The 27891-nt window shown below is 40.7% G+C and overlaps 1 protein-coding gene across 3 annotated transcripts; it reads right to left on the bottom strand.

Moving 5' to 3' along the window:
* Positions 1-16: 16 nt before the first annotated feature.
* LOC147033153 (rhotekin-2-like) lies at positions 17-27593 on the bottom strand. Of its 3 annotated transcripts, none has more exons than XM_085871250.1 (13): positions 25242-27593; positions 24302-24391; positions 19123-19232; positions 18830-18891; positions 18433-18489; positions 13919-14036; positions 12643-12822; positions 2319-2413; positions 2109-2215; positions 1839-1970; positions 1512-1710; positions 1337-1410; positions 17-1019 (listed from the first exon to the last, which is right to left on the bottom strand). In XM_085871250.1, exons 1-12 carry the CDS (start codon positions 25383-25385, stop codon positions 1367-1369), a joined length of 1338 nt encoding a protein of 445 aa, XP_085727376.1. In that variant the 5' UTR covers positions 25386-27593; the 3' UTR covers positions 17-1019; positions 1337-1366. The 3 variants fall into 3 exon arrangements, with proteins under 3 accessions (XP_085727376.1, XP_085727375.1, XP_085727374.1); XM_085871249.1 differs by having other exon boundaries at positions 21-1019; positions 1337-1414; positions 25225-27589; XM_085871248.1 differs by having other exon boundaries at positions 22-1019; positions 1337-1414; positions 25242-27588.
* Between the last annotated feature and the right edge of the window lie 298 nt (positions 27594-27891).

Below are 27891 nucleotides of genomic sequence, written 5' to 3'. Positions count from 1 at the left end.
AGAGACAGGAGTCATTTTGTTTGAAAAAAAAAAAAACATTTAATAAAAAACAACAATATCGTTTGGAGTGATTATGAACAGCTGTAAGAAATAAAATATTCTTGTCCTTTATACAGTAGAAAAATATAAAGTTGATTAAAATTGGTGAATATGAACGAGCGACATACAGATACATTCAGGAACGTATATGCAGTCGAGTGGTTTGTACGAGGTACAGTGACATCTTGGTCCATCAGTCAAAAGCAAACAGTGTTCGGAAATAAAATTTGAGCTACAAGGTTACGAAATTGCAATGCCATGGTGATGGCTCAAGATATCTCAGATTTACAGCATCTCAGTGAAGATAATAATAGGAGTTCCCTCACAACGAACTTCAACATGGAAGGCAAATCGGCCCATCAGACCCATCAGGCCTGCGCAATGGGCCCAATGGCCTCCTCCTGCGTTGAAGTTGTGTGTCCGTGATCGATTTTTGTTTTATAAATGCTGAGTGTCAAGCAAGGAAACAGCACGTACCATTTTTAGCATCTTTGCTATTACGATGCTGGGGTCGGGTTGGAACTGCCAGTCAACCTCCCAGACTACGAGCAGATGCTCTCACCAGTATACCACCAAGTCTGGTTTAAAATCTACAATTGTTTGTTCTGTAACCCGATTTAAACTTCCAAATTTTAGTTGACCACGCTTATAAAATAAGGTTCAACAAAATAACAATTCAATACGATGCGTATTTAATTAGTCGGTCATTTTTTTTCTCTTTAAGGTTACATTTGAGGTTTTACTTTGAGCTTTCTGGCAGAACAAAACGAAGGGCAGGAGGGGAACTAAGGGGTAGGGTTGGAAGGTGTGTGATACTGGGATTTACAAACGTTTGTTCTGTAACCTGTCTCTTTCATTGCTCACAACCTTTGTATGCGAGTCCGAAAAGATAGGTGCCCAAGAAGGTAAAAATGATGGTTCTGGGGCTGTGGGTAGATGTAGTAGGATTTGATAGGCCAAGCCAGCCTGTGGAGTTGGGCCTGGAGCAAAAAAAAAGAAAAAGGAAGCAAAAAAAATAAAGGCCAAAGAAAAAGGACAAGTATATGCATGTGTGTATGAAGACCCATACAGAACTGGTGCCCCCCTCCCCCCACTCCCCCACACCTTTCCCATGCTCATAACTAACAAAACATAAACAGCTTTGCATATAAAAGTAAATCTATTTTAAACAATGACTGTGATTTTCAAAACAAACAAAAGGTCTAAGCTCTGGAATCAAGGCCTGATGAGTTGTAATCCCCATGCCAATATATCCCCCCATTCTCCCTAATCCATCACCTGTCTATATCTAGCTTACCTTGCTCTGATCGTGGTGGCTTGGTTGGGGTTACATGATCAGTTGAGGCAGAGCAAGGGGTGGGCACTGCCCAACTGTCTGGGAATGATAGTGGGACAGCGCAAGGTGGTTAAATCACTGTGGGTGCAACTTCAAAGCTCAATAATATCAAAATACCCAAGGTACAAGGACTTACCCATATCGAAGAGATGCTGCTTAAAAGCCTCTTTCCATTGCAAGAGGTCACGGTCAGAATCCGCAGCCAGAATCAAGGAACGTTCCAAGGTATCACCACATTCGAGTTCAGCCTTCTTACTCACGAGGCTTCTTTCAAACAACCGGAAACAGTGTGGACGTCGAGCGATATGTTTGGCCAAAGGAATCAATTGGAAATCCTGTGACATGGAGCCAGGTCAGATGTGCACAAGGAATGTGAAGAGTAATACATACCAATGTGGTCTTATGGTGGTGAGGGGAAAATGCAAGTGGAGTAAAGAGAAGGGAGACAATTAGAGAGATTTACCAATGAGATTGTCAAAGCAATAGCTGGAGGAACTTGAGCTGCCCGCTCAGCAGGAGAAAAGTAAACAAGAAACCGCCCCCCTTGTAGTAAACAGTAGACTCGAGTCCAAACCTGAAAACCGCTTTGCTTTTCCTACAAAGAAACAAACAAATGTACAATAAAGCCAACCTTCCTCCAACATACTTTCCACACACTGCTTGGAGTAACTGTCGCCACCACACCATCCCACCTCTGACACCATAAAACAATCCATCAACAGTATCAGTTTACCTGCATCTCCAGGTAACCAGCGATTGCCGGCTGTGTGAGGCAGGACGGTACAGTAGATAAATGGCAAGTAATTCTTTCAGATATAGGAAACTGCTGACGGTTCTCCACTGTAAGCAACATTAATGATGATCACCGACTGTGGTTAAAAGCAATCTGGCTCTTCAGATGACAAAAAACAAAGAGCAAAACAATGCATTGGGACTGGCTTACAGGCAGTCAGCTGGGCCACTGGAATGCTCTCTGCATTCATGCCGATATCTTGCATGCCAAGGGAAGTACGAGCAAGCAGAGTGAACTTTGGGCCTCTGTGTGGAGTTTGCAGATAGGTCAGTTTATTTTGTTTTTGAAAAGAAGTGTGAACCTATTTAAAATAAATAATAAAACAAAAAAACTATGCATTTTCAATTAGTGCATTATATTCAACAACCAACTTCAATTCTGGGATTATAACACAGACATGAGACTTGACTCAGCAGATTAAAAACCGAAAGCATTAATAGGTAGAACAGCAAAGCGTAAACTAGCATTGCCAACCAATGATTGTTTGTCCGTGCACTACCCTTTTCAATGTGAGGCCTCAAGCAAGGAAGCAGCACGTAATTATTATTATTTTTATTTTTTAAAGTTTTTGGTAAGATTCAGCTGTGGTTCGAACCACCAACCTCCCAGATTCAGAGCGGATGCTCTAACCATTACACCACCAAATCTGGGAATAGTTTGGTAATTTAAATCAAGAAAAATTTGCTTCTCACGAGTTTTATAATCTGAAACTAATTATAATAATAATAATAATAATAATAATGTTTTAGGTAAAGAAGTAGCAAAAGCATTTCATGTTTATTAAATATTTTTATAACGGTTAAACATTTCATTTAAAGTCATTCCAATGTCTTGGGTCATAGGAAAAAAAACCAAAAACCTCAAACAATATTCAACAGTAACCATAAACTTTGTGGTTCGTGATGATCCAGCTACAATGAGGCACAACAGCGGAAATCTCATCAATATCAGCACACCACCACGTCCGTATAAAATGTCAAACCTGTCATCATACGAAGATTTTGTGCTATTTTGGGAAGCTGGTTTGGCATCACAGTCTGAGCATTTGTCACACATTGCTGAGACGCCATGTTCATTTTGTACACCGGATACCGTGCCGAATCGTCCTAATCCTCGCAATGTCCTTGGCAGGCATGCGCGTGCTCATCTTTGAGTCTCACATGCCAAATAATTTCACTTTTCTTAGTTGTTGGTGTGAATGCATCAGTGTGTGTCGATTAAATCACTGAGCAGCAAGACTCCCATATAATGCATTTTGAGAGTACCAAGGTCAACACAAAGCTGGACATAGCTAAAAATATAGAAAACACTAACCTATTCCCTCCAATCCATTTTGAATCATTTTCTCTCCTATCCCTGAGCTAATGTGATTTCCTGCTAACTTTTTCCTTCCACCCAAAATTTATTTTTTATTCACCAAATATACAAAATACACATACACAGTACATATACAAATAATTTTTTTTTTAATTTTTAGTCAACTTACTCTTTGCAGAACATCGGTGCTGCCGAAGCAGTTTCTTGGCAATAGTAATACTGGGTGGTTTGCCATTGCCTTCCCAGTGTTATTTGTCTATGCTCCAACCTCTTAAATGCTGAGTGTCAACCAAGGAAGCAGCATGTACCATTTTTAAAGTATTTGGTATGACTCGGTCAGAATTTGAACCGCCCACCTCCCAGACTCAGAAAGGATGTTCGAAGAACTAGAACGGCATTCAGTAGAGCACACACCTCTACCAGACTGAACCATTTACGTTTTTTATCCCACTGATAGGCCGAATCTGCATCCGGACTTTAACCAAAATCGAATCGGCTTGTTCTTGCCACCGACCCAACTCAGCCACTTAAGTTTTGTCATAAACAGGCCATAAATTTTTGATAAATCATGCTACATATTGTTTTTGTTTCCATCTCTCAATGGTGAAGAATCACTTCCAAAATTGAAAATTCTAGTGTCCGAACCTGATCCGGATCTTCACCAAAATCTAATTAATTCGTCCTTGTCTCACACCCAACCAGTCCACCAAGTTTTGTCTGAATCTGTCCATAACTCTTGAAATATCCTGCTCGCAGGCACAGACAGACTGACAGACAGACAGACAAACAGGGGAGAATACATATCCTCCGCCACTGTAATTATGCCACCGAGTCTGTATACATCTCATATATAAAGCTCATTCTAACTCCTCACTGACTGACTGATATTAATGTTCGGTACCTTCCGGGTAACGTAGAAAGCTGAAATTTTTCGTACCGATGGACAACGAAGCCGATACACTGAGAAAAATCACCGAACCGTCAGAAACTGTCCGTAAATGAATAAATACAAAAATACAGTAAGCGCAGCTTTGTTGTGCTCACTGCAGGTGAGCGACCTGAGACAATGTGTACAGCACAGTGCTAAGTGTTACAATGTGTATATACTTTGATAGAAATGTTAGTTTATACATTTATAAATATCTTCTTCTTCTTTCAGCTGCTCCCTTTAGGGGTCGCGACAGCGGATCATCCATATGATCCGCATAGTGATTTGGCACATGTTTTACGCCGGATGCCCTTCCTGACGCAACCGTGGTCGCCTCTTACGACACAGGGATATGGTACACCTATTTTAACCGGGGCATACACCGGCCCAGTACACTGGTACTCATTTCGCCGACCTCGGAAGGATGACAGGCTGAGTCAACCCCCTGGTGTATTTATTCAGTGGCCCAACGGGGCTTGAACTCAGGACCTTTTGGATTCCAAGCCACTGCCCTAACCACTGCGCCAACACCAGGCTCTTATACATTTATAAATATACGTTATGTTAATTTGCTGTTGGTTTTCAAACTGCATTTCTATGTGAGCCTCATTTTAACTGTAAATATCTGTAACTGTAAACTGTGAAATAAAAAGCTCAATTGATATCTAGCAGGAGGTCGGTGATGCTTGCCTAAAATCATAAAGCTTCTAGTTATGATGCAAGTAAGTAGAGGAGAAATGGGGTTTCTGAGGCTGCCATTCAAATGAATGGGGGGAAAGGGGAAAACTTTCTGACTCAAGCCCCAAAAGCCCAAAATAGGAGACTGATTTCCTCCCCCTCCCATACAAGCAAATGTAAAATTGAGACTGATTCCCTTCCCTCCCATACAAGCAACTGTAAAATTGAGACCGATTTCCTCCCCCTCCCACACAAGCAAATGTAAAATTGAGACTTACTAATTAAAACACTTCTTTCCTTTCATATTTTCATTCCACTCAAAGAACGAACCAATGAATATTTGTCCATGTTCTACTTTGGAGAATAAATTAATTTTCCTATTACATTCATCACCATTGAGTATATTGACAAAGATTACTTTGGAAATTAGTTCTTGGTTTAAGTATCTTTGTTGAGCAGAAATGAAATGATAAACTTCTCTCAATGCTCTTATTTGACCACCTCCTGAGCCACATTACATTATGACATTGTAGTAAATTGTTTTTCCATTGTTCAATTGATAACCATCAAAGTTTTCAGTCCATTCAAGGATATAAATTTTTTTTCTTTACATCCTCCAACTTATTTGTAATTAAATTTATTTGCTTATTTGTTTTATCTACTTTCACCCCAGTTATTTCTTCAATAAGACTTATTTGATATTTCTCACATTCGTTATGTTTCCCATTTAAATACCAAGGCTGATTACATCTCCACTCTTTGGTTTGGTTATTGCTTGGTACTATCATTTATAAATCAGTAAAAAGATGGCGGTCGCCTGTTAAAATTCCCAACCCAATATCTTAACACTTATACTTATAACCATAAGGGAGACTATTGATTCCATTCTCTAAAATATATCTTTTATCATCAAAATCTCCTAATGCTTTCTTATTTATCTCTTCTTTATATAATTGATGTTTATAACTTCTTATTGTATTTATTTTTCTGTACTCTTCCTTCTTTAAGGGGAAACAGTTGAAATAATGTTTAAAGTTTATTGTTTCCTTGATTATATTTTTCTTTATTCCCTTTAGCTTCTTATCACACCTTTCAATGCTATTATTATCAATATATGTAAAAGCATAATACTTTGATCTCAAACCCACAAATTCACTCATGACCTTTCCACCCAACTCATCTTTAAACTTTCCAATAACCTTTTTATTCTTTAATGAAAACAACATACTATCAAACTTATAATTACTTGAATCATATATATATATATATATATATATATATATATATATATATATATATATATATATATATATATATATATATATATATATATATATATATATATATCAATTTATCAATCATATCCTCATATGCATCACTTGTCTTAATTTCCAATATAAAACTATCTGTATCCATATATAACAGACACATTATCCTTATACTTTGATTTTAAATTATTATAGTAAGAGTCATACATTAACGACTTTGACAAGTTAAGAATTGATGTTCCTAGATAAATTGGTTTATCCATTTCAATACTCTCTTTTTTCAAATAAATAGCAGAAAAGTTCTCTGAAAACACCTCTGCTCGTTCAAAACTTGGTCTGTTAATTAACTTTGAAGCCTGTTTCCAAGATGTAGAAAGTCTTATCTTTTGTCGATTCCTAACATTTTCCATAGTCTTTCCAAATACAGCATTATTCATTAATTTATAAAAGTCCTTCTCAAAATCTGTTCTTGCTTCTGTTCTCCTTTTTGTATTAAAATCAATATACTTCTTTAACCAATGACTTTGTTTAAATTTCAAAATCCGATTAATTTTCCTCACTCTCAACCCAGCAGATAAATATTGTCTCAAGTTCCTTTGATGCAAAACATAACTTTCTTTATCATTTAATGGAGTAAGTAGTTTTTCTGGAGATTTACCTTTTATATTGAATGACTGTTGGTAATCGCTTAACCATGCATTTCTTGGACTTTCTTTATCAGGGGCATAAGGTAGGTCTTTATGTCTGTGATTAAGTTCTTCTGGATATTTTAGATCAACCTCAAAATAATATCCAACTTCAGCTTCATCCAATTCTTTTTTAGAGTAGACAACAATGTCTTGTAAAACTTTTTCATAATGTTTTTCTTTAACCCATTTCAATTTTCCAGAAGGTAAAGATTGAGACATAGCCCACCCATACAAATTGTTAGCATCATAATACATCAGGTAAGAGTTGCACTCATTCTTATTACTAGTACGTGTCGGTAAAAAAATAAAAATAAAAAAGAATAAAGAAATATTCCAACCGCGAGCAAGAAACAACTACCACACAGGCCGTTTCTTCGCTCTCGCGTGCCCGTACGTGCGTGGCCCGGAAGTTCGCATATCACAGTTACAATTATTCGCAATTTAGGTTTTAATGGCCAATCATTCAATAACGCCAACGAATTTTACCTTTTCGCAATGTCGTCACAAGGAAAAACAAAAAGAGAAGAGAAGAGAGAAAAAACTTCCTGGTTCGGAGCATACCAGCACTCTGATATTACCGAATTTTATGCACGGTCTAATATGAAAACGATCATAACTTGGGCATGTGTTTATCTATAAATGCGCATAAGAAATCGAGAAATTATTAGAATACACGAAGTCATCACTCTCCGGAAGCCCGTACGTTGTAACCCTTAATGGGGAACGTGGCTGAGCTTCCCTTCCCCCATCGGCTACACCCACGCAACGTGTCTTGTCATTGGTTTGGTAAATAAATGGCCATAACTTGGGAAGCACTTGTCCGATTAATATCAAACGTTGAAAAGGCACATACTCAGGTCCCCAGCAATATACCTGGCAAGTTTCAATTAGATCGGACTAGTGGTTTTCGAGAAACAGCGGTCACACACACACACACACACACACACACACACACACACACACACACACACACACACACACACACACACACACACACACACACACACACACACACACACACACACACTCACACACACACACTGCTAGAATTATAGATAGATAATCAGGAAGATATTTGTTATTTGCTTTAGCATATTTCTTGGAACATACTTGAGATATTCCTCCTCTTTTAGCCTTCTCTATCATTTAAAGCATATGTATATCACTTATTAATTCCAAATTTCGTTTTGTCATTTTTAACATAGCACTCCAAGCCAAACCCGGGGCTGTGTAATAGTATACGGGGTCTAACCCATAAGAATTTTTATTCTGACAGACTGTTCTAAAAGTTTCAAACACATCAGCTAATAACAATACATCAGTTTTAAGATACAAATCATGATATTCTCCAAGATTCTTTATATTAAACTTCTCCCAAACCTTTTTAGCTTGTGCATAATCTCTATCAGAAATATGAGTTTTATTTAACTTACCAGAGAAACTTTCCCTTGAAGGAATTTGTGTTTCTATAAACTTCTCAAATGAATCCATAAAGTCATACAGATATATTCCCTTTTGTGGTAAGAGATCAATCTCTTCTTGGTTTGAGAAATGTGATTTAAGATTCTGTAAGTTTTTAATATTTGATGCTAAGTTAGATAATGGACTTGCCATAAACTTGGATGCGTCAACAAATCTGATGTGGGTTATGGGGGATGTATGAATTGTTTTTGTGAATGAGATGTATTTTTGATTTGTGTTAGGAATGGCAGAAATATCTCCAGATGTCTTTGAAAGTTCATTTATAAATAGATGTGTGTCATAGTGAGCGTTGTTGTGAAGAAAGACAGGAATAAAGTTTGGAGGCTGTTTGCTGATATAATCTGATTTGCTGTTTGTTGATCTGTTTGCCAACAGATGATTTGATATAATAACAGAAATCACAAGGAGGATGTTTTTGATATTTATTTGTGTATGATTTATTTGGATTTGGAGAAACAGTATCTATTTTTTCAAGGATACTTTCAAAATCAGCATATATCACAAACGGATGTTTTATAGATTTGTTAAAATCTTTGAATGTTATGTTTGAACCTGCATTTGGTAAATTGAATACGGTTGATTTATGATTACTACAATATTTTGAATGTTGATTTAATCGTTCTTTTGTATGAAAGGAGTTGAGACATCTTTTACAAGGATACGTTTTACATTTTCTCTTGTATAGTTGTGATTTGGTTAATTAAATCTTGATAAATTTTTGATGAAAGCATCGTGTGATTTTTCCTTTGAAGTAAAGTAGAGAAGGTCAATGTGTGTTTCATCATTTGAATAGTTGTTTGAAATTTTTAATATCTGAACTTTGTTTGTATCCATTAATCCATATACATTAACAGATAGATTATTCATTTTGTCAAATTTAGGAATGTCTCTCAATGACATTGGAAACTTTAAATCTTTAACATCCTATATATTATTTCTGTTAACGTCTGCGTAATTTGACGTATCTCCTCCGAAACTGCCAGACTGATCGTCGCCACTTTCGGCATGCAGGTGGTCTGTGGTCTAATGAACAGCATGGGCTATGTGAGATCACGCCAGACAGACAGGTTTGGGAAATTTTGGCGATTTTTAAATTTTACATTCGTTTGCATGACGACGTGTGACGTCACCGCTGAGAGGCGTAATGACGTCATTACATTATCGGTTATTCGCTGACGTCATTATGTCTGTCATCGACAGACCGTCAGAACTGAGAGGCGTAATGCTACTCCGAGAAGACAGCGTCTGCAATGTAAAACCATCTTCTGCACTTGCTGACTACCTCAGGTGAATTTGACACAAAAAAATGTAACAAGAAACATTGCATATAAAGAAATTCGATAAATCACATTGTGAACACCGGATATATTGATGTCCTAACGAACCCTCACTTTCGACACTTCGCGCAGAGCGCGGGTTTGGCTAGTTTAGTGTGTTCTCGTATTTCTTATAATGTTCAATCGTTTCAGGATTCCATTGTGGAAGATCTAAGTGAGCAAGAACAGACCATAGAAAACATTCATTATCTTTTGTTTTGAATATTAACAACTGCTTTCTTAAGTTTTATCTCTTTTGGTAAATCAATATAAGAAGAAGCTTGAAGAAGATCTGATTTTAAGATGTGTATATCTAAAAAGATTATTTTTGTAATAGCAAATCCTCTACCGACTACACTGTTATCAACATCTTGTTCTTGTCTCTGGAGTTCATCATAAACATCACATCTGACAAAATCTTGAAATGATGAGATAAAGTGAGGGTTTGTCCTCATATAGGGAGTAGTTTCATCACCTTCTTTCACCATATTCAATTTTACTCCCATATAAAACTTAAAAGTTTTCATTTCACTTAATGTGTTTTTAATTGTCATTTCAATACTTTGTTTAACCATATCAACAGCTTCAATGATTGAAGATGGTCCAGGGTCTTGAAAGCGAAACAATCTTATTTTTGTATGTCCTTTAAATGCCCCATTAGTGTTTTCAATGGAGAATTTAGTGGCACCTTACCTTTCTTCATTGTTCTTGTGTTTGCATGATTGAAGGTGTTTATAATAAAAAAATTTTTTAAAGAATATCATTATCACATCTATCACAATGTTTTGTTTCTTGGTCAAGTGGAGATATTTGTCTGAATAGATTGAATCTGTGTTTGTTGGATTGAAGGTGTTTTTTATAACATTTATATTCCTGATTACAAACATCGCAGTACATTGTATTCACCATATTTATATAACAAAACTTTGCTTAAAATAAAATTTTCTTGATGAACATTTCGTTTAATTTATAGGTGAATCTGTGCTTAAAACCATTTTATCCTCCAACTTTTTTCACTTAATAAATACATTGTATCAAGACACAAAAGACAAGTTTCAATCAATCTCTCCATTTGTAAAAGATACTGAGAAATATGTCGAGGATGTAAAACTGAATAAAGATAAATATAACAACTATTGGATAAAAACAATTATGGTGAATAATATGAGTTCTTCAATTTCCTTCAGTGGAAGGGCTTTTAGTATATCTGGAAGAACATCAATTAAAGTAGCTCCAACAAAAGTTTCTCCTCTCCTTCTGGCAATATATTCAAAACAAGAAAAAGCAATGAAACAAGAAAAAGTATCAAAAAAGAAAAACCTTATGGATGAAGCTTTAGAAAGAAAAGATAAGACCATCTGTAATATGCAAGGAGAAAGTTGTATTTTTTTCAACAACCGTAAAGATGTAAATCCTGATGAAATAAAGGATATTAATATATCAGGTGAAATGACATTTCGTTCAACAGTAGTTGAGGATCATTTTAAAATTACCTTTAATATTAAAAATGTAGTAGTTGAATCTGTTAATGAAAAAAAGTATATAGATATAGATGGTAATGTTTTTTCTACTAATTATATGAGTCATTATTCAATTGAAGATTTTGAAGATTATGAGAGTGATGGTGGTGGTGGTGGTCGTATGGAAGCTTAGCTGCTGGGGTAGCTATCATTTCTTGAAGCGCGACTGTGTCACTGATGCAGTGCCCCTCAACCAGTACACACACTGGAACTGGTACTCATTTCGCCGACCTCAGAAGGATGACAGGCTGACAGCTTGGTTTCTTTCCGAAACGAATAAATGTCTTCAAGAAAGTCGTTCATTTTTATCCATTCTTCGTGATATTCAAATAACTCATTTTCAACATCAGTTATTAACGATGTTCTTATTAGGGACAACCTGTTGGGAAAAAAAGACAATTATTGGTTGTATTGTGATTTAATTCTGTTTTAAACAACAAATAATGAATTGGGTTGATATCTCACCTGTCATCTTGTGAAAACGATTGATCTGCAAGGTCTGAATCTGCAAGGTAAGAATCTGAACACACCATATTCTAAATAAAACATGAACGGCACACAAGTTGCTTATTTAAACCAACTTGATGACGTAATGGGAGATTTCACAACAATGGTTTTTCCAGGGTGTGTTCCCACATCGGAAATGACTGGAATTTTTTTGGCTTGGGTCGGGCGAGGCAGCTTGGCTGACTCCAGACTGACTCATTTTAACACGAAAATGAAACGGCTTGCTTTGAATGATTTTGAGAAAAACCTACGTTTAAAAGTTGTTTTTAGCTAAACTTTGTTCTGTTAGTGTTATGATGTTTTAAAATATAACCATGAGAGACAAGGACACAGAATACTTCCTCATTTTCTAAAAATGACTGTGTTCTAAAAACACTTCTCCATTTTACAAAACTCACCCTAACAGCCCTTTCTTTCTTGATTGAAGAGATAAAGTGAATATTATAGGAAAATTAAGTCATTCCCCAAAGTAGAACATGGACAAATATTCATTGGTTTGCTCTTTGAGTGGAATGAAAATATAAAAGGAAAGAAGTGCTTTCATCAGTAAATCTCAATTTTACATTTGCTTATATGGGAGGGGGAGGAAATCAGTCTCCTATTTTGGGCTTTTGGGGCTTGAGTCAGAAAGTTTTTCCCTTTCCCCCCATTCATTTGAATGGCTGCCTCAGAAACCCCATTTATCGTCTACTCAAGTACATATGAAGCACGGTTCGTTATTGCTTGAAATGTGAAAGCATAACCCCACTAGTATACATGTATAACTCACAGCAGGTTTGGGTCAAATGGAGGAAGGTTCTCCCAGTTTTCCACTAGTGTTGCTGCCTTCTCTGTTGTCTTGACCTTCCTACCACTGGCCCTTTCACCAAAGCCATTTGCAACAGAGTCAGGGGGCACAATGCAGCAGAACACAGACATATGGAGAGAGAATGATGGAGGGGCATCGTAGCTGTGAGGGAAAGGAAGAGAAGAGAAAGAGCCAAAGTAAATACACAGGGTTTGCCACAACTTTAGTGTTGCAAGATCCATTGGTATATTTGGCAAACATTTGAACATTTCCATAATCTGAAAACTTTTAGGATTAAAATTACTATCGTTATTCGAGTGCGATTTAGGGAGAGCAGGACACACAGCATGGGGAAAAGGGGAGCAGGATCTGTGGTGGGAAGAGGGAGAGGGGGTGTATGTCAGGAGAAGGGAAATGGGTAGCACGGTAGGGGGAGGCGGAGTATGACATGCAGGAAGGTGGATTGGGGTGGGATGAGCAGTTAGTGATTTATTTACGTTGAATGGAGTTTATTTTTCTTTGTTAAAATGTCATATCCATGGCAACAGTGGCATGTGGTTCAAGTTAGTGTGATGAGAGTTTATATTCGGGCCTGTGGAAACACACCCCAAGTTGAGATTCCAGTTTAAAGCAGCTGAGATGTATTAAAATTAGGAGATGGGTGTTTTAAAAGCCAGTCAGTCATATTTAGGGTGCCATATTGCCATTTGTTTCAACAGATTTTTTCAAAATTAGGTACAATTAACTGCACGTCCCACGTCCCTTTCACTTGCTGAGCGTCATCACATAAAATGTACGCTGAGGTTTAGATTTTTCTTAATTATATGAGCACCAGAAAACATTTTCAAGCACCCCATAGTTACATTTGAACAATGTAGTTATAAAGCAATCGAAGAAACAAAAATATCTAACAAACTTGTGAACAGAACCTGCTGCCCTTTGTCGTTTCCTTGAATAAAAAAGTAACGTGCCACAAAATCACGCTTGGAAGTGAGGATGTCAATGGTGGCCAAAACGTGAACCAGATGGTACAACAAAATCAAAAACAAGAACTATGACAAACAAATTAAATATAATCGTCTATAATCCATCTCTTTAATCTCATCATCATAATCATCATGTACCGTGCGCGACAGAGGGCGGCAGTCCTGCCAAAGCAGTTTTTTGGCCCGGGTTACAATACTGGACGGGTCTCCACTCTGACGCAGCTATAATCTTACCTACACAAAATAAATAAATAAATCATCCTAAGACTCACAAGCTGATGGGAGGGTCACAGAAACACAGGTGAGAACAGCCTGGGTGTGTGAAGACTGTGGTCGTTTCTTGGACCTCATTTCCCAGCTCCAACAGGCAGAACATGGCCATCTTGCACCCTTTGGAAGCGATTGCAGAACGTGGGGTTAAACCAAACATCAAAACGAATATAATTAATAAAGTAAAAGTGAGGGCACACACACACACACACACACACACACACACACACACACACACACACACACACACACACACACACACACACACACACACACACACACACACACACACACACACACACACACACACACACACACACACACAGTTTCAAAAAAGACCAGGACAACTTTGGTTGTTAATATATTTAGAAACAGAAATGACGTGACACCCTTTGGTTTATATGATACAGAAACTCATAAAGTTTTGTCCACAGCATCGATACACTTCAATGTGAGTTTCGTTTGTCACGCACAGGACATCAAGGTGGTACACGAGTTCTTGCCATGTTTGCTCAGCATGTTTGCGTCCATCAGTGCGCATGCAGCTGTGATCCGAGAATGAAGATCCTGCAGGTTTGCCAGCTTGGTGTTGTGGACAATATCTTTGACAAACCCCCACAGAATTTTTTTTAAATAATCATCAAGGGGGGTTGTGTCTGGTGATCATGGGGGCCAGACGGTTGGTCCATCTCGACCAACCCAGCGAGCTGGAAAGTTTTCATTCAGGACGGCTCGAACGACTAAGGCCCAATGAGGGGGAGCGCTGTCCTGTTGAAAAATCATATCGGGTTGCAGGTCTTCAATCTGTAGGAAGGTGAATCCTTCCAACATGTTCATGTAAACTGTTGAGGTCAGTGTATCCCACCCACCAAGTGGTCATGGAGTGGTCATGGAGAAGGCCAGACCACACATTGACCTTTTGACTGTCGCGTGTGTGTTCAATGGCAACGTGGAGGGTGTTCAATGCCGCAGATCCTCACATTGTACCGGTTGACCTTTTTGTCAGGTCAAGCCAGATTAGATCTGCAACGAGCTACAGGTACCATGTAAACTTGTACTAACCTGTTCCATGGTCGGGTTGTCGGCGAATAAACGGTCTCCCCCACCAGGTTTTCTGGTGAGGACGGTCTATGGATATGGACACCCAGCAGGATTAAAAAAACATAACCTATCAAAGGGCAGAGGAGATCCTTGTGAGCCAACAGCCATCCATATCTAGCTGCTGCCCTTTGCAGGGCAGCTCACCGGATGACCGGATTGGGGCAAAGCCTTCGGGACCCCCATTCCTTGATAGGAGAAAAACCACGGGGTCACCCTCCAAGGTCAGATTGTGGTGGTGTGTGGCATAGTGGTGCTGAGGTGTCGTCCACCAGACGGCGGTCTCCTTGGGTTAACCTGAGGTGGTCCCTTCGGGTGGGTGCCTGGAATGTCCTATCCCTAAGAAAGGATGATCACCTGTCTCTGTTATCTGAACTCAAGCGTTTGGACATCGGTATTGCAGCACTCTCTGATGTTCGGAGACCTGATAGTGGCGAGATCATGGTGCGTGGTTACACCGACTATTGGTCTGGTTGTTCTGATGATTACCATGCCAAATGAGTTGCTGTAGCTGTGTCCAATAAGCTGACTCCAGTGATAATTGAGGTAAAACCGGCCAACGAGCGTATTATGAGAGGAAGGATACATCACTCCTTGGGTGTTGTTTCCCTGGTCTCTGTATATGCTCCGACTGAAGCGAGTGATCTCACTGTGAAGGATGCATTCGAGTGTGTGGTTGATCAGTGCCCCAGGCGAGATACTCTTCTGGTCTTGGGGGATTTCAATGCATTGACTGGAACTGATGGGGATGGTTATGAGGTGTGTGTTGGTCCCCATGGGTCAGGAACTATGAACCAGAATAGCATTAAGTTCCTTGACTTTGCAAGAAGTCATGGACTTAGGGTGGCTGGTTCATGGTTTCAGCGCCCACAAGTTCATTGCTGGACTTGGTATTCCAACGCTGGTGGTGCGGCAAAGGAGACTGACCATGTGCTCATTGACGGTCATTGGAGGATGATCCAAAACTGCAGGGTCTACCGGAGTGCTCAGTTCCTCAATACCAACCACAGGCTTGTTGTTGCAACTTTGAAGTTGCAGCTTAAATCCCGGTGAATGGTACCATCCCAGCATATGATGGATGTTCGCAAGCTCAAGGACCAGAGAGCAGCTGAGGAGTTTGCGAACAGGCCGAGTGGCGATTTTGGGGGTCTGGGTGCTTTGGAGATTCCTCAAGAGTTGGAGAGTGCCTTCAAGACCACCATCTTGGATGTGGCCTGGTGGATGTCTTGGAGCTCACTGTAGGGCAAAGAAGAATTTTGTCTCTCAAGGTAAACTGGACATCATTGACCAGAGTCGCAGGGCCAGGCTTAATGGAAGAGCTGAGCTGTTCAGGGAGCTGAGGCATAAAACTGGAAGGTCCTCTCTGGAAAGGGAGGGGTGATCGCCAGGACTTCAACAACTACCAAGGGTTGATGCTGCTCTCAGTTCCGGGCAAGGTCTTTGCTCAAATAATTATTGATGGGGTTCACCACCATCTGCTTGAGCAGTCAGGCTTTACACCAAATATGTCAACCATTGATCGTATCCTTGCTCTTCCAGTCCTCACCAAACGTAGACAAGAGTTTCGGCAGGGGCTGCTTTCAGACTATGTTGATCTCTGCAAAGTGTTCAATTCAGTGAATCGGAATTCCCTCGGGAGGATTCTTGGTCTTCATGGGTGCCACCAAAACGGATCCATCTGATGTCTGAGTTATACTCTGGTACTGAGAGTGCTGTGAGATATGGTGGTACCATCTCTGACTTATCCCCAGTTGTTACTGGAGTTCATCAGTGGTGTGTACTGGCCACCACACTTTTCAGCGCTTGTATGGACTGGATTCTAGGGAGGATGTTGGAGAGATCAAGCTGCAGTGCATCATTTGGGAATGTCAAGATCTCTGACCTTGATTTCGCAGATGATGCAGTCATCTTTGCAGAGACTGGATATCCTGATGGAGGCCCTCGAGGTGCTGAATGAGGAGTCGGAGCTGCAGGGATTATGGGTTTCCTGGGTCAAAACTAAGATCCATGCTTTCAATGACATCTTGGATGCTGCTGTCCTATCTATGCCTGTTTGTGGCGAGGATGTTGAGGTCACAGAGAGATTCACTTACCTTGGCAGTGATATTCATTTCTCTGCTGGCTGTGAGCCAGTGGTCAACAGATGTCTGGCTCGGGCCTGGGCAGTCGTGGATTCACTGGATCATGGGGTGTGGTGCTGCCGGTATCTGTGCAGGAGGACGAAAGTCTGAGTCTTCAGATCCTTGGTGCTTCCAGTCTTGCTCTCTGGATGTGGGACTTGGACTCTGACCAGGGATCTGAGATGGAGATTTAATTCCTTTGGTACCAGGTCTCTTCGGAGAATCCTTGGCTATCGCTGGTCGGACTTTGTGTCCAACGAGCGGTTGCTGAGAGAGACTCAAATGAGATTTGTTACCTGCATAGTCCGTGAGCATCAGCTGCAGCTGTATGAACATGTGGCTCGTTTTCCTGACGCTGATCCTCCTCACCAGATTGTCTCAGTAAGGGAGCCTCTTGAGTGGAGGAGGCCGATGGGCCGACCACATGCCTCGGGGTTGCAGCAAGTTGATCAGCATCTCACGATGATGGGGATGGGCCAGGCATCTGCCTGGGGGATGGTCAGATCGAGTCCCCTGGAGTACCGGCAGAATCTCCACCTTTCAAGTATAAAGCTTCAGTCTGTGCAAAATCTTGTGTGCATTGGTGGTTGGTAGTCCCAGTTCTCTGGATGCGAGTCAAATTGATTTTCTGGGACTCTGTTGGAATGATTCAAGCACTCGTTCAATGCCTGCTGCACGTGTGCTTGGTCAACCGGTACTTATCTGTTTTTGACAACTTTCAATCTCCTTAAACCTCTTGTACTTGTACCACTCTCCGATACCAGTCCACAGTGGCGCATTCATTCCCTACCTGGTTAGGACATTACACTGCACTTGCATGTCGGATCTCGTCTTGATGAACCATTCGACGCACCGAGCTTTGTCCGGTGGAGTCACCATTATATTTCACATTAAACCACAAGACCTGAAAATAAAGAAAATGTTATTAGTTTCTGTATCATAAAACAAAGGGTATCATCGTATCATTTGTGGTAATAAATATATTAACCCTTTGAACCCTGAGCTCCTTGGACTTTCGGCTCCCCCACCATGGGCTCCCTGGAAGAAAAAATCCGGCCGCATGGGTCCATGGAAGTTTGAATAGTGGCTGGAAATACGGCCACCAGGGTTCAAAGGGTGAACAACCAAAGCTGCCCAGATCTTTTTGGAACACCCGTACACACACACACACACACACACACACACACACACACACACACACACACACACACACACACACACACACACACACACTTAATTGGGAATGAAGAGGCAAACTACAAAACTGTGATCCTTCTATCCCTGACCTAATGACCTACCTTGACCATTCTTTGTGAACTCCTTTGCCTCCGCCCACCTTAGAGAAACAGTAATATCTGAGAATGTGAGAGAACAAGGATACTCCGTCATGAAGCTAGAACAATCACATGTTTGAGTGCGGGACAAATTAAAAGCGACATTTTTGACATTTGATTCAAATCAGCAGACCAAACTTTTTTGAAGCATTATGACAAAGTTCACGTATTTTAATTAGATTCTAAACTCCCCTGCCCTCCCTTTACATTCCACATTAGTCTGGCAAGTGACACCTTATCCTCCCGGTAAACTTTTCGCAATGCCGCGACCAATCCCCGTCATCACGACCACAATAACCCATAAAATCATGATATTTTTCCAAATCCATGCAAAGCGATCCCGTGGATAGTGTGTCATTACCAGAAATTGAGACCTGACCAGAACAAGGCTTCAAGTGTTTTTCTGTTTTTACTCCATCATCCCTGTTTAATAGAGTGAGGTAATGGAAGACAAGAGAATAGGTGGGTGTTGATGTTACAGCAAACTAAAGGAACAAATAAAATGGATCGAAAGAAGGGCATTGGGAGTTGAGAAGTGAAGTTGGGGGAGAGGAAGAGGGGGAGGGGGAAGGTGAAGGCAGATCTTATTTTCATCAGTTAATGGCCAAAAGGATTAGCGACTGATAGAACAACAATGCTTCTACTGTTCCTCACCCAGACCGCAGAAGATTTCGAACACATTCCTGCCTTTGAGCCTCCAAACGCGCGAGGCCAGCCCTTGCACGTCCTTCAACAGCTTGTGCAACTGCCACCGCAGCTACTGCCTTCGAGATAATAAAGTAAACAAGGGTTACAAGGGAGGATTGGAGAATGATTGAGGTTCAAGGAGTTGCCACTCTTGCATCATCATTCAATCCATAAACAGTAACAGTCAACGAGTTATATGGATTTGATTCCTCATGGAATGGATTCCAAATGAAAAAGCTCTCCTGGCCAGGCTCCACATCATTTTCATGTGAAACTTCAAATTAGTTCCAATCGAGAAAATTTTATGATCAAAATGTTACAAATCCTGCTCTCGGCCAATTTCACATTGCTCAGATGTCTTTATTTATTTCTTTTTAAACGGGGACTTCACCCATCACCAGGCCATAAGGCCACTCAAAGGTGGCGGCTATTATCTCAAGTTCAATATAGACTGAAAAACAAACAAATCTTTTATCATTTCTAAATACAGAAGTCGAGACCAATCCTCGACGGATTGTATAAACAGTATATATATATATATATATATATATATATATATATATATATATATATATATATATATATATATATATATATATATATATATATATATATATATATATATATTGTTGCGGATCCGGGGTGGCGGGATTCTCACCCGACTCTTGGCGCCACCCTCACCACCGCCGTCTCCGGGGTTTATAACGCCGGCCGACTCGGCACAGGCCTCGGGTCACGCGTCTTCAATCGTGATACCAACGTAATCCTTGTACCTTACCAGTTTGGGAAATAGACCCCGGTTACAGACTGGTTTTGTCAGATGCCGAGCGTTTTCTGCCAGTCTGTAACCATTTTGGTTTTATATGCCAATCGAACGGATCATTCCTCGACGCGACACAAATTAATCCATTGCGGAAACTTCATACGAACCAACCAGATTTATTGGGGAACCTCGGGGAACACGACACAAGCAAAACATTAACGACAATGTTTTTATTAACAATCTTTAACCCGTTCTTAACTGGGGAACCCACGGACTACAGGTTTTGAGGGGGTCGCTACTGAGATATGCCTTATACAACACGTGCAGACAAAGATAGACAGACAGACACAGACTCCCAACCTCTTCTACTCTTTCTACTCCCCCGCCCTCCCTCCTTCCCAGACCCCTTGTCCTGACTGCCATTCCCTTTCTCACATCACAATATGTTTGTGCATTTTTGTGACCTGGCTGTTTTTCTCAATCTGTCAACCTGGCTATTCTCTTCATTTTGGTCCTCCATGAGCCTCAACTTCTTCATGTAAACAACTTAAATTTTTTTTATGAGAATCCAGTTGGAAGCTGCAAAGCAAAAATAATAAATAAATATGCCATAAGCCATTGTTGAGCAAGGTGTACAACCAAATCACATTGCAAAAGAAATAAGATAACCGAGCCTTGGAAATCATTCAATCTGAACTTTGATTTCTTCTTCATCCTTTCTACTGGTATTGAGGTATGATCAAACATTTGTGAGTTGGAGATAGAACAAAAATAGTCATCGAGTTGGCTGCAAGACTGGACAATTATAAAATAAGACTGAACAATTAGAACATCCGCTAAAGTTTTATTACAGAATTGAGGATGGACAGTTGTAGTTGGCAAGATCCAAAACCAAAAATGAAGAGACAATCTAACTAGCATAACGGGCAAGCAGGCAAAAGTTCAGCACAAAACAGTGGTCTGGGTCCAACGAGCAAGTGGTCACAGATGAAGACCACTTGGTGGTTGAAACTCGGACCTGAACCTTACCTTGCTTTTCGACATTGCCAGTTGGTGGTGCCAGCTTCAAGCGTCACGTGATCATCAATTTGTTACCAGCAGAGGGCAAGCATACCAAAACATCCCCAAAAATAAAAAAAATATATTTACTGTGGCGATCACATCCTCACGTCATTCAGGATAACTAATGAAAAACATTCCCAGAAAGACAGTCATTTAATTAACATTCAGTGCTCTGTTTGGTTTTTTTTTGCATGGCAGGGGAAAAGGGGAATATCCACTTCATGAACATACGAGTTGTCTGAAGAGAGAGGGTCATTCAGTTGTATTTCAACATGGAAATTTCCTAACCATTTACAAATTGGTATGCTGAATGTTGAAACATACTTCCTCGCAAAATTAGATTAAATAGTTCATCATGTGGTCCCCAAGTTGTGACCTGTCATGGCCATGTTGCCCTACACTTGATCTCCTCCTCCTCTACCCCCCCCCCCCACCCCTTCAAATGGTCATATCTTGGAATCTGAGGTGGAGAACCAAATTTGATTTCTGGAAAGTGTCGAAGCTGCACTTTCCCAAAAAAAAAAAAACACCTTTGCTCACATTTGAGATAACAAATCTTCCGTTCGTCCGTCTCCTTTTTCGACTTCTCCCACCAAACCGCTGGGCCGATCCGGCTGAAATTTGGCAGCAATGTTCTTCTCCTGACTGGTAACAGGAATTGCAAAGCTTGTTCTGGCCACATGACTTTAAGTTGGTCAAAATGGCCGACTTAGTAAATTTCTTCAAAAATCTTCTCCAGACCCACCAGTCAGAATGCTACCAAATTTGGAGTACAACATTAGAACAGGGTCCTGATGTTAAATAGCGGAGGCCAAGCCGATCACATGTGTCAAAATGGTGATCCCACAAATTCCTTCCAAAATCATCTTCTTCTGATCAACCGGTCAGAATGCTACCAAATTTGGAGAACAACATTAGGACAAGGTGCTGATGTTAAATTGCGGTGGCCATGCTGATCACATATGGAGATCTTGCAGTTCTGCTACCACCGAGTTTCGTTGTTTGAGCGCTCTTACGGATTTTATCACGATTGTCACGAATGGTTCTCACTGTAGAATCACAAAGTCCCATCTCTCTTTGAATATCAAACCAATCTAAAACTTTTTATTTCACCTCCAATAAATGAGACCTTCTTGACTTCTTCTTCACTTGATCATGATCTCCAATGCCACTTGTTACATGCTTTGGAGCTATAGTTTCGGCCATTGTTAGTGAAGGACACTCAGAATGACGGAGCACGAAAAACTCGTTCATAGCACAGTTTTTGTTGTTGTTGTTGTTGTTGTTGTTGTTGTATTAAATCCGCACTGTAGCGAAAACACATCATCAGAACACGCGTTATCCGAGGGTCACCCGTATAGCACGATATCTCAAAAGGTTGTGGACGGATTATGACAAAACTTGATGGATGAGTTGGGAAGGTGACACGAACAAGGTGATTATATTTTGACGTTCGACAAGGACAATGCAGACAAGGACAAAAGTCACATCTCAGGAACCACTTGACAAACGATGTTCAAACCTGGTGGGGAAGGATGTTTCAACAATAACTTCAAGTTCATCCATGCTATGAAAGAGGCTTGTGTGTGGCCGTCCATGTTCCACCCATTGGTTGGAGAGTTTCTATACTCCTGCCGCCATATTTGTGGGTCTGAGGTTTCATCGGCCTCTTTTGTAAAGCTCGCGCTGACTCGCTCACAGCTCTATCCTAACTCGAAAATCAATACCGAGTTTCCTTTTTCATCACGGCTAAGATGGTTTAAGACTCGGTTACATAAAACGGGAAGAAAGAAAATCGTATGGATAGTGATGTTATAAAAGGCAAAATGTATTTTAATAGCCGCTTCTGGTCCAGCGCAATGCTGGGAAGGGGAGAGGAGAGAGAATGGGGGAGTAGGAGAGGTTTGGGGGGGGGGTTGAGTAAGGGGGAAGTGTGGGTGACGGAGAGGAAGAGGGGGACAGAGTTGTTGTTTTATAATGCAGACTGTGGCTGCCTGGTTGCATAATTTTCTGGAAGTGCAGCTGTGCCGCTGATGCAGTGCCCATTACCAGTAAGCTGGTACTCATTTTGCTGACCTCGGAAGAATGACAGGCTGAGTCAACCCACCTGGTGTTATTTCAATGCTGCGACTTTTTTTTTCACCGTGTTATGTTTTCACCCCTTTCTGTCTGTCTGTTTGTCTGTTTATGGTGAGGATATCTCAAAAAGTTGTAGACTGATCCGGATTAAATTTTGTGGACAGGTTCGGTGTGTTTCAAGGACAAGCTGTTTAGATTTTGTTGAAGATCTGGATCCAGATCAAAGTACAAGAATTTTTTAAGTGATTCTTCACCATTGAGAGATGGGGCCAAAAACGATGTAGTACTGTCTTGCATGATATTTCAAAAACGTATTGGGCCCGATACGTTCTCGTGGATCAGGCATTACGTGGCGGAGGTATGCCCTCCACCGAGTGCCCTTCTAGTTCCTTATGCATTCTTCAATGGAATCTGATAAAATTTAAAATAAGTCACAGATCTCAATCTCATACGAGCCTTGACAATGTGTACAAAAAACAAAGATCGACACTTCAAACAGCAGAGAAATACTTTGTAAAATACACATGTAGTAAGCATTTATCCTGGCTTCATCATGCCAGACTACACAGACCTCACTCTGTGTGTACTACAGTAATGTGTTCAGAACTGCTTTCTACTTTGATACATTGACCATGCAACAGAAGGAAGATTAAAAGTCTATATGGCTTCAGTACAAGGCTAAAGAAAGACTTAATATCGATATTGATTGCCTCGAAAACCTCCAATAAGGTAAAATGTGTTTGCGGCATGTGCGCATTTACAGCAAAGTGATGTAAGTTACATGTAGTTTGTAAAATAGTGAACATTCACAGGTATGCTTTGTCATGCCAAACTCTCATAAAGTAGGATGTGAGTGTTTGATTGATCCTCTTGTTGCATCCATGTACAATCATCAATATTTGTTGGCCTGATCAACATGTAATGCATGTTATTCAATACTTGTGCCTCATTCTATGATCAACATCAATGCAAAAGGAATGTGGTGATGCGATTTTTTTACGTGTCAGAATTGCATGTGTTAGTTTACTTACAGCCAAAATATAACTGTGTGTGTGTGTGTGTGTGTGTGTGTGTGTGTGTGTGTGTGTGTGTGTGTGTGTGTGTGTGTGTGTGTGTGTGTGTGTGACACAATCACCTTACAGGTACTAGCTATGCTGGTGTTTTATGTCAAAAAAAAAAAATGGTCATTTAGTGTTGATTGTTGGCGAATGATGCTACATTTCAAAAGTGGTCCCTCCTCACCTGCTCCCCACGTGAGCTCACGGCTGCGAGGCGCTGGGCACCGGCACGAACACGAAGGGCACGCACCACGAGCTCCTCTCCACCGGGATCCTGATGGTAACCAGGGGGTTGGTGAGGGGAGGGGTAGATTCATACAAGTGAAATATGAATAATAATTTGTACATAATTTGGAAGGGGGCGAGCGGGGCAAGGCAAGTTACTAAGGTGAAGGCTGTGAAGGTACGCGGAAAGTTTACAGGAGAGAGGATAAGGAACGCTTTATACATTGGAATGGAGGCGATTGCAATGGAATATGATAGAGATGTTCAAGATCATGAAGGGTGTTGACAAGACAGGTGCAGTGGAGTTTTTCAGCAGAGTGGACAGTTTTACGATGGGGGGGCCACAGCTTGAGGGTAAATATGAGAATTAAAAGGGGTCTTCCAGTCTGATGCATGGAATGGTTAATGCATGGAATGGTCTCCCAGGAAAGGTTGTGGCAGTAGAGAGGGTGGATAGGTTTAAATTGGATTTAGATAGGTAGCTGGATGCATTTGAGATGGAGGGGTGTGGTGACATTGGCTTGTGTGTGGATGAGTGACTCCACTGGGGTTGGTGCAACACAGGCATGATGGGCCGAATGGCCTCCTACTGCACCAAAGTTCCTTCCAAGACAGCACACTGACGTTGACCACAACGTTACCATCGACTATTCCAACACTGGGCCCACGTCGTTGTGCTATCTGGGTTGTGTGTATCCTTGTGTAATATGTTGATGAACAAAAGCTCTGAATGTAGCGGGACGTGGTAAGACCTTGGGTGCACGCACAAGGTGTGCTCACCGCACGTGGTAGGTGTTGCATGGCGAAGAGTACACACAAACAGGTGCATCAACATCCTGCAGACTTTGTCGGAATGGAAGTTGTAAATAAACTCGGAAACACCTTAAATAAATGAATACCGGCTCTAAGGCGTCCAGCAAGCTCTGCCGAGCCCCACCGCGCCGCAACTCCATCCGCAGTGCACCTTGACCAGGTGTCACACCACATATCCTGCCTTTTCCTGAAAAAGCCTCCTTATTCCCATTTGAATACCACCCAGCCATAAGGAGAGTTTTTGAAATGCGCTCCCTTACGTCACTTCCTGGACGTTTGTTTTAGGTTTGTCTTTATGACGTAAACAAAGGTAAACAACATTAGTAGCAAACATATTTACAGGTAATTGCGTTTTATCCACTTTACTCCCACTTCCAAAATAATTGTGAAATTATCCTGAATAGCACTCCACCTACCAACACCGTCAGAAAGCGAAGCAGCGCATATAGAGTAACATAGGAGCCATGAAGGAGATGGGGGGAGGGTGGGGGGAAAGGATTCTAGAGACACTTTGAGTATTATTTGCAAAAAATATCATGATTATGTATGAATAGAAGATATTTGTGAATTGGTGTAATATATTTCAATTGGTTGCCTTCACAGACATGATTCAAATCAATACAGTCACTCTATGCTGAACCCTCTCTATGGTAGCTAGTCCTTCTGCAGATGTAGTCACCAACACTGCACACAATATCCTGTATGAGGCCTCACCTACTTACTGTACAGTGTTAACACTACCTCTTTCGGTTTATAGTTTATCCCCCTGTGAATACAACCCAAAACCTTGTTTGCCTTATCTAAGCTGTCTGCTTACCCCATCCCCATCCCTTCCTTCTCATGTGTCACATGCTTCAAGGCTGCCCCTTGCATAAGGTAGTCCCTATTTTGATGACTGTTTTACCCATGCCCAGCACCTTACTTACATTTCTTAATGTTAAATTGCATCTGCCAATCTTTTGCCCAATGTATTAGAGCATCTCGACTTTCGTGAAGCTGATCACCACCCACTCTGCTATCTACCTCTAAGCTTTGTATCATCTGCAAATTTAGTAGCTAAGCCTACCGGTAGTCTTTTTCTGTCCTTTCCACTGTATGGGTGTCCTTTGTGGAGTCAGATTATGGTGGAGGACATGGGGAAGAGGAGGAGGAGGAGAGAGAGAGCCAGTGTCTGGACCTCTTGACAAGTCCCATTGAAGGACAAGTCAGTTTGCCAACCAATTAGGTTCCTGACCAGCCATTCCACAAGCCCTCACTTTGGCTAACAACCTCTGATGTGGTACCTTATCAAATGCCTTCTTAAAGTCCAGATATACGATGTCCACTGCCTTTCCCTCATCCACCCAATCAGAAACTGCTTCATAGAACTTCAAAAGATGTGACAGGAACTACCTTTGGTAAACCCATGCTGACTACTTTTAATTAGTTTGTATCTCTTTAAATGGTTCCTCATCTAGTCCTTAATTAATGTCTCCAACACTTTCCCCACAACTGAAGTCAAACTAACTGGTCTATAGTTTCCAAATTCTTCTCTGGATAATTTCTTAAATAATGGTGTTACATTTGCTACTCTCCAATCCTCCGGTACCTGCCCTAACTCCAGGGAATTATTAAAGATATCCGTTAACATCTCGCTTGCCTGCTCAGCCTCTTCCCTCAAGACTCTCGGGTGTATATTATCTGTCTTCGGAGCCTTACCTACTCTTAGATTTCCTAGCTGTTCCTTTACTTCCTCCACTCCAACCTGGATCTTCTGTAAAAGGCCTTTCTCATCCCTGAGATATACTCTCCAGCAATGGAAGTTACTGAGACTGTTCTTGTGTAAATGTAAAAGCCAAAAAACTGTTTAACAAGCAGTCATAGACTGGTACTTACGAAATCGTCAACTTGACCTCTGACCTTGTCTAATAAAAGCTGTCTCTAGAGAAGGTAGCGACGCAAACCAGAAGTTTCTACGATGATTCTGTACCAAACCATCATAAATTGAATGTTTTGGATGTTTGACCTCACCGTGACGTTGACCTTTGACCGATTTTGACCAAAATCTAATCAGCACTAGCCATCACCCTCCTGAATCACGTGGTGTAATTTGACATTGGTAGCTTCTTCCGTTCGAGTTATCGTGCCTACAAACAAACACACAAACAGATGACGGAAGTCATCAATATACTTACGAAATCTTTAGATTTCGGAAGTAATAATCCAGCCATCTCACCCTCATGATCCATAAATTATCCTGTTATTCTTAAATGGGCCCACACTTCTCTTAACCCTTTTTTTTACCCCTTGCATCGTGAAATAATGTCTTGTTGTTACGTTTAATATTATGGGCTACGTCCTTTTCATATTCCCTGTTGGCCTGCTGAGTTATCTTCTTTAAAACTAGTCCCTGTGTTCTATTATATACTAGGCCGGAGGCCAGTGGGACCTACCATGCACCCCACCCCCCCCCCCCCCGTGACAATTTTTCACTGATACCACAGTGTTCCTATATATCCCAAATATCAGAAAAAAGATGTTCCCACAAAAATTACTCATTTGCACTATGCTTTATTAAGCTGTTTCCATGGCACCCAATCAAAAATAGACGAATCTCACGAAGATCGGCAAAATATCAATATCTCTGTCAAATATAAACATAAAATCACAAAATTGGTGTCAAATTAAAGCTTATACACTTACGTATGAAAAATCTATTTTGTTTCTGCTAATTCTCCCATTCGCATATTAATTAAA

Source organism: Eptatretus burgeri, chromosome 2 (assembly GCF_056783735.1).
Source record: "Eptatretus burgeri isolate ZD-2024b chromosome 2, Ebu_testis_v1, whole genome shotgun sequence".
NCBI lineage: Eukaryota > Metazoa > Chordata > Myxini > Myxiniformes > Myxinidae > Eptatretus > Eptatretus burgeri.
The sequence above is the reverse complement of the archived record's forward strand: the minus strand, read 5'-3'. Positions and strand labels throughout refer to the sequence as shown.

Excerpts from the sequence above, each read along its gene's own strand:
- LOC147033153 (XM_085871248.1), bottom strand. The coding sequence starts at position 25,385 with ATGGCTGGGTGGTATTCAAATGGGAATAAGGAGGCTTTTTCAGGAAAA. Across the intron at positions 18,490-18,829 it reads TGGTCAGGTCTCAATTTCTG|ATATTACTGTTTCTCTAAGG; the intron begins GTAATGACACAC and ends TCACATTCTCAG. Across the intron at positions 1,020-1,336 it reads GCCACCACGATCAGAGCAAG|GCCCAACTCCACAGGCTGGC; the intron begins GTAAGCTAGATA and ends TTTTTGCTCCAG.